Genomic DNA, 7,998 nt, shown 5'->3' on the forward strand with positions numbered 1-7,998 from the left:
CTGAAATGAGCGACCCTATTCTGCCACCTGCTGAATGGGAAGAGACTGTCAACATCAAGGAAAGCAAGGATGAGCTGGAGGAAGAGGACCTCCAAGAACTTTTGTCAAAACTTATGAATGCCTTTAATCTAGGCATGCCATCAGGTAAGATTTTCACCATCAATGAGAGATAGTGATAGACATTCAGGATGCCTTTCAGAACCATAGATTTGATAACATTAGCCCATCAGCTACAATTTATCTAGCGTCTTAATAGAGTTCCGAACCATTTGGACATCAGTGACATGCCTGAACGTGATTTCTGGTAGGACCTAGTTCATAGGATTATTGTGAGTGATAAAGGTATTAACCATGTGAGTTTTTAGTGAGATTCAGTACCCGACACACACTAAGCTTTTAGTGTGTGCTTATTTTGTTATAGCAGTTATTACTATCAGTAGACCTAAATCACATGGAACTGGGTAGCCTGATGCTGCCACTTAGTAATGGGGATAATGCTACTGCTCTCTTTCCAGAGAAGATTTGATTAAGTTTTCTATATTATAATATAATAGTACCATCATCACCATCTTTTTCATAAGGTATGATCATTGCTAAATTTTGAAGGCTTTTCAAAAAAATTTCACTTTACTGTTATTTCTTCTGTTTTGAAGTAGCATTGTCTTATTTCTAGATAAAATACTTTGTTATCTATCTTTCTGTACACTATATATATGTGTGCATGTGTGTGTGTGCGTGTATACACATAAATATACACACATACATGCATATACATGTATGTATATATAGATATGTTTCTTTTTAAAAGAAACCTAAGATCTTTCATGTTTAAGTGATTATCCAGAGACTTGTGACAAAATGAAGGTTAATCTTCTCATGCGTTCTTGCATCAGAGGAGGCTTTCTCAAAATATTTCTGAGTTTGGGGCCAACAGGTGGCAATTGGACTCCCACATAGCCTACTCCCAGACTTGGAGTCTTGCTTTTTCACTTTCTCTCACTCTCACTCTCACTCTGTCTCTCACTCTGTCCCTCTCTGGTCAAATTAAAAATAAATAAAGTTAAATAAAATAATTCTTAAATTTATTTTTCAATTTCTGAGTTTGTGTACTGTTAGCTAGGGCTACCATAGCAAAGTACCACAGCCTAGGTGACATTAAGAAAAGCAATATTTTTTGCTCACAGGGTAGAAGTCCAAGATGAAGGTATCAGGTTTCTTCTGAGGCCTTTCTCTTTGGCTTTGAGATAGCCAGCTTCCCTCCTGTCTTCCCTCCGTCTTCCCTCGGTCTTCCCTCTGCGTATGTCTATATCCTGTGTCTTCACATGGTCTTCTCTCTGCATATGTCTCTATCATCAGTCATTGAATTAGGGCCTACCCCTAATGACTGCATTTTAGCCTAATTGCATGTTCAGTGGTCCCATTTCCAAATGGTTGTGGTTTAGGGAGGTTATTACTGAAATATATGAGTTTAGAGAGTTGGGAATACAATCCAGCTATCACAGTTGGAGAGCTGTAAACTACATACAAAGTAATGTCAATTTTATACAGCATTTGGTAGAGCCAATGAAGTAATTATTTGGTAATTCAAAGAAGCTCTGTGGAAGTGGAGCTGGAGTTACAATCTTGTGTCAGAGAAAACAAGTTCATGAAGATGTCGGAAACATGCTCAGCCTGCCTGAGACAAAGGCAGGATGGGAACACCTTGTGCTTGAGCCTTAAGCCAACATTCAATTCCACCCACTGTGTTTCCAGCTAAATATCCTCGGGCTCATGACAAGTATTCAAAGCAAAGTCAATATCCACTTGACCTTTTTAGGAAAAGTTCACATAAAAATTGGGCTCCTTAGGAAAGTTTTTTAATCTTTTGATATCTTCATCTTATTTTGTTGTTTTTACAAAAGAACTGATAAAAGTTGCTGATTTCTAAAATATATTGGCCAGTCCTCATGTACGCAGTGGCTATATTTCACATTTTAGTTTTTTTTTTTTTTTTATAAACTTGTTCTTATCATTAAAAGGAGAATCATTGAAGGGTAAAGTGTATTTATAAACTCAGATCATGTGATAATGTATAAATATGCAATTAGCATTATTCAATCTTGTAGGAAATATAAAAATATATATGTCTCAAAAAATTCACCTCTGCTTCCTCTTACAATTTCTTTTTCTTTTCTTTTTTTTCTTTTTCTTTTTTTTTTTTTTTTTGAGAGATTTTTGCTATAGGGCGCGTGCGCTTGCCAGACAGACAGAGAGAGACAGAGAGATAGAAAGCAAGAAATCACCCCCCAGGGGGGATGGCCACACCACAATTCCTTCTCCTCCATTCTCCTCTCGGGATCTTGGGCACACACACACATGAGCCCAGTGTGAGGTTTAAGCCACCAGGTCTGGGACGCAAACCGTGGTCGACTACGTGGGAGTCCAGCGACATAGCCATTACGCTAACTACTGGTCCTTCCTTTTACAATTTCAGTAAGACAATTGAGATGCTTCTATGGAAAGTATCATTATTTATAAACATGTTTATCATATTATATTATCATATTAGCAGGAAAGTACGCATCTTCTCTTTTTGTTGATATAGTATTCTATACTTAGTAATGAATCAACAAATACTATTTGTCAAAATTTAAAATTACAGTCATGTTTCCACTGAACTAGGCTTATTTCTCTCTGAAGCCTCTAACCTTCATGGCTGCTATTTTGCATTATATCACCTATTTCCAATCAGGCTTGTTTCCTTATTCGATCTGGTATTGGATAAGATCTTGCTTTAAAACTCCACTTAGCAACTGACAGTGTGGATTATAAATATACACTCCATAATTTATTCATAATCTATGTGCGCCTACCAAAATTACAACAAACTCAATCAGAGCTAGAAGTGTGATAACCACATTGATAGAGATAGGCAAAGGGGAAAAAACTGAATTAAAGTATTGTTTACCTTTGTTTTCCTCTATCTCTATCATAGATGCATCAGATAACAGCAAGAATGATCTGACCACTTTACTGTATCAGTTTATTTATTGAAAGGACTGTTGGGAGTATTAGAAAAAATCTACTCTTTGTAACATGCTAAAATGTACCCATAGTATCCGTGTGTTCACCTGCTGTGGTGATTATCCTATGAACTGACTACCTTTTGAATCACAGCTTTGCTAAGGAGTCAACACATTTTAGAAATTGAGATAAATTCCCGTTACTTAAAGGCTTAGTAAAACTAAAACAGCAAACAATGACCAGTTTGGGGCAGTGGCTGACATGAACTGAATAGACTCATTGAGTATCAAGATCTAAGATAACAACGTTTCAAGAGACTAGGAGAGCTTAATGGAAAGAGAAAGCTTTGTGGAAGTGGTTCCACAAACCTCTTTAAATTCCAAATGCTGGTCTGAAAATCCATAGCGAACAATTTGGTTAAAACTTGCAGCAAAGAAACTAGGTTTGAAAAAGTGTCTAAGGTGTCTTACTCCTGTGCTGGAGAGAGAGAGAAAAGAATCCCCTGGTTTTACTGCCTTATTATATTATGTTTCCTTAACTTAAAAGTGAAATTTTAGAGCTGACTCCATGGCACAGTGGTAATATGCCACTCAAGAGAAGCTGGATGCCACATGGTGACTGTGGTTTGAATCCCTGACTCAGCCTGAAATATGCTAGACACTGGTACAAGTGCCCAAGACAGGAGAACTGGAGAAAGGTGATCGAAGCATGACCCTATCCTGTGCAAGGTGCTTGTCTCTCTCTCTTTCTCACACTTACATGCACATGCACACACTGTATCATAAATAAAATATTTTTAAACAAAGAGGATTTTTCTGTGTATGTCTCCTATGTACTTTGCCCAGCTTCTCACTCATTCCTTTCTGCCATCCATTGGTAGAATTATTCATTAAAAAAAGTGGGCTTGTAGCAGTCCACTGCTCTTCCCTGCCCCACCCCACAGGGCACATATGCTCACCAGAGAGAAACAAAGAGACAAATAGTAAGAGGGAAAGCGAGAAATCACCCCAACAGCGGGGATGACCATGCCGCAATTCCTTCTCCTCCATTCTGATTTTGAGTACACACATACATGCACCCAGCATGATTTTCAAGCCTTCAGACTGGGTCTCAAATAGCAGTTGGCCATGTGAGAGTCCAGCACTTTAACCACCATGCCACCTGCTGGCCCCAGCCTTCCAGCATTTAAATTCCATGATGACAGGAACAAATGTTTAGTTCCTTTACTATTTAATCACTCAGTCATTCATTCATTGCACAGTATTCACCAAGCATTTACTATGAGCTAAGCATTGTGCTTGGTGCTCAGCATTACTTTGTAAAGAGGCATGTTTATATTTGTAACGCATTCTGGTATGTGTGGATAATGATTCAGAGAAGGGCAAGGCGGTGAGCAAAGACCAGGTAAGAACCTAATGCAGTCTAGGCAAGAGGTGATGTATTGACCAGGCAGATGGTAATATACTTACTACTAAAGGGAAAGCTGAGAAAACTGCACTGCAGATGACGAATTTAAAGTAATGCTTTGACCACATTAAGTGTGAGCTGCCTGAAAGATACCCAAGTAGAGATACTAGAGAGGTAGTCAGCATGTACAGTCTTGAGTTCAAGGCAAGAGGTTTTAATACAGAGTAGAAATTTAATATAAAGTTGTTTGCTTAGTTATTGTTGTAATAAAGACATGAGCTCAATGTTTTCGTTACCCCAAAGTGCAATTGTAGACTAGATAACCTATTAATCTCTACGTCTATCCTCTTATTCCCTCATTTATTCGGAGATTAGATACATTTTTAGCTACATGTAAGTGAATTATTTTGCCATTATAATTTCCTCTAGGCTGTTAATTTCACAGGTATTTTATTTATCATATCATTAGGCCTCCAGTTATGTGCTATATTAATTTAGTCATTATATACATTGAATTCTTTTTTTGAAATTATTTATTTTATTGATTACTATTATTTTTATTATTTTAATTTGATGAGAGAGAGAGAGAACAAGAAGGAGGGAAAGTGAGAAACCAAGCCACCAGGTCCAAGACTTGAACCATGGTCAGCCATGTGGGAATCTAGTGCCTTAACCACCATGCCACTTGCCAGTCCCCATATATATTGAATTCTCAGTGTATGCCAGATCCTTGGTACATATCTTTTAGTATTGTTTTGCATTTCTTAGAACTGGATTTGGAAGAGAGATCAATCAAACAACAAGAAAAATTTCCATGTATGAAGTGAATTATTGCTTCCATATTTCTTTATTGACTATTTTAAGTTTTTATCATTATGGGTTGAGAAACAGAACATTCTAAAATAAGTTGCCTCTGGACAAGGTTTTTCAGTCAAACAATAAAATAGTATTTATTCAAGGTCTTTGTCACGCTGGAGCAGTGACAGAGAATAAATGGAGTGAAAAAGGAATTATGTATCTCTTCTTATGTTCAACAGAAAATAGCACAAATGGAGCCACAATATAAATCATGTAACTAAAAAGTATCTCTGTGTTTGTGTGTGTATGTGTGTGTGTGTGTGTGTGTGTGTGTGTGTGTTTAATCTGCTATAGGGCACATGCACTTGCCAGAGAGAGACAGAGAGAGAAAAAGTGAGAAAGCACCCACCCACAAGAAATGGTCATGCCACAATGCCTTCTCTTCCATTTCTCCTTTTAGGATTTTGGGTATGCACACACACACACACACACACACACACACACACACATACACAGAGCACATTTTTCAGGCTGCCAGGCCTACTTCTCAAACTGTGTTTGGCCATGTGGGACCCAGACACTGTAACCACCAGACCACCAGTTGTTCCACCAGAAAGTATTAGGTAGATATATATTTGATACATTTTTCTATGTAAAAATGTGTCATGACTCTTCTGACCATCTAATATGTTACCCACAAAATAAGCTTTTCTGTGTTTTTTTATGTTTTCATTTCTTATATTCTTATTTTTATTAATTATACAAATGATATAATATTATACATTTATTATAAATTAAAATGTCATTTCACAGATTTTCTAAAAATGAAGTCATTATCTTGCTCTCCACCCCTCCCATTCGTCTCTCATGGGTAACCACTATTGACAGTTCTTGAAATTTTTTTCTCTGAGTATATGTATGTCTTTATTTTTTCAACATATTATTGAGTTGTTGGAAAAGTCATAATGCATAGGAAAACATAATAAAGTGCTTCATGACTTTTTCAACAACCCAGTAGATCATACTGTGCTTTTCCTTTTTCAAAAAATTTGCCAGAGGGCACATGTACTTGCTAACTAGAGGAAGAGGAAAAAGCACCACCCAGTGAGGCATGGTTGAGTTAAAATCTCTTCTCCTCCATTTCTCCATCCTGTTAAGATTTGGGGCACACATGCACCCAATGTGTTTTTCAAGTCATTGGGTCTGAGACTCAAACTATGTGGTTGGCCATGTGGGACCCAGTTTCCCTAACACTCACCCATGGGCCAATCTTACTTATGCTTTATTCACTTGTTTAATATCATAGATATTGAGCAATGCCCTTTTTAAGTGCTACATAGTATCTCAGGGCATATATGTACTGTAATTTATTGATTGATGTATAAATAAGTTACTTCAAATTTTTTATCATCACAAAAATGCTCTGGTAAGTATTTATCTTTGCACACATCTGTAAACATGTTCATAAAAACATATTTAACATAAATAAATTTCTAGAAACAGAACTCGTAGCTTAAAAATTGGTAACTGCCAAACTTTAGATCTTGCTACAGCACAGTCCTAATTACAGCATATTATAAGGGGCTACTCAAACCATTTATCAGATTGCTATAGAGTTTACGATTCTCAAAGCATGTCCCCTGGAATCTGTTTTAATACTTTCCAGGAGATTCAGATACTTACAAACACCAAAATTTGAGGAGACTGCTCCTTGGTGGGCTTTCTAGCTACTCAAGATTTGTGCTACAAATGGGAAAATGCCCCTTAAGAATCCATAGTCTGGAGGCCAGCAGGGAGCATAGTGGTTAAGGCACTGGATTCCCACATAGCTGACCGCAAGAAGTGCCGGGCCCAGTGGCTTGAAATTCATGCCAGGTATCTGTGCATGCATGTCCAAAATCCCAAGAGGAGAGTAGAGGATAAGGAATTATAGCGTGGCCATCCCCCTGCCACATCCCCTGGGGGAGCGTGATTTCTTGCTTTCTGTCTTTTTGTCTCTACATTGAGTGCACATGCCCGGTAGCAAAAAAATCTCTCTCAAAAAGAAAAAAAAAAAAAGAAATCCATAAACCTGATTTAATACTATTGATCATGGTTCATAACAGCCCTTCCTCTTATTTGCTAGCTAGCTTAGGCCAAAGGCATTATCCTCAGGAACTGAGAATGGATTCTGTTTCTTCTCATTGCAAGGGCTTGTAGAGAACTGTGATTGCTTTCTCTGAAAGACTTTTCTGTTTGTTGATTTCAGGTCAACAGTCTTCAGTAAACACAGACCTGTACGCTGGAGCTGAGCGTGTGTGCTGGGCCTTCTCTTCCCTCATTGATCAAATCACCATGCCCAACTTCAAGTGAAAAGGCGTACAGGCTCAAAGTTCTCTTAATGTGATGATAAAAACCATTTTCAACATCCATATTGAAAGAATTAAGCTGTCTCCTACCTCCCGCAATAGTTGGGTGTGAAGTATGGAAAACAGTTTTATGTCTTAATTTTCCCATTCATGGATCTTAGTTCTTCAGTTAAGAGTAAAGCCTTGGGGGAAGGGGGAGATAATGGAAGGAAAAGGGACACACAGCAATTGAGTTGATCTAGATGTGCTGCCTTTCCATCAGAGGGCCATTCCACTTTTTTTTTTTTTTTGGAGAGGTTTTCACTATAGGGCGCGTACGCTCACCAGACTTACAGAGAGAGACAGAAAGCAAGAAATCACCCCCCAGGGGGGATGGTCACTCCGCAATCCCTTCTCCTCCATTCTCCTCTCGGGATCTTGGGCACGCACGCACACGTTCCCG

The 7,998-nt window shown here is 38.1% G+C and overlaps 1 protein-coding gene across 1 annotated transcript in view; it reads left to right on the top strand.

Annotated features, from left to right (window-relative positions):
- Positions 1-7,560, top strand: part of DYTN (dystrotelin) — a 66,669-nt gene extending 59,109 nt beyond the window's left edge. Inside the window, 2 exon segments of the mRNA XM_006142465.1 lie at positions 1-144; positions 7,457-7,560. The exon segment at positions 1-144 is cut by the window's left edge and continues 28 nt beyond it. Coding sequence (XP_006142527.1) covers positions 1-144; positions 7,457-7,560 — 248 coding nt within the window.
- Positions 7,561-7,998: the final 438 nt, after the last annotated feature.

The sequence above is a fragment of the Tupaia chinensis genome, unplaced genomic scaffold (assembly GCF_000334495.1).
Source record: "Tupaia chinensis unplaced genomic scaffold, TupChi_1.0 Scaffold000076_1, whole genome shotgun sequence".
Taxonomy (NCBI): domain Eukaryota; kingdom Metazoa; phylum Chordata; class Mammalia; order Scandentia; family Tupaiidae; genus Tupaia; species Tupaia belangeri.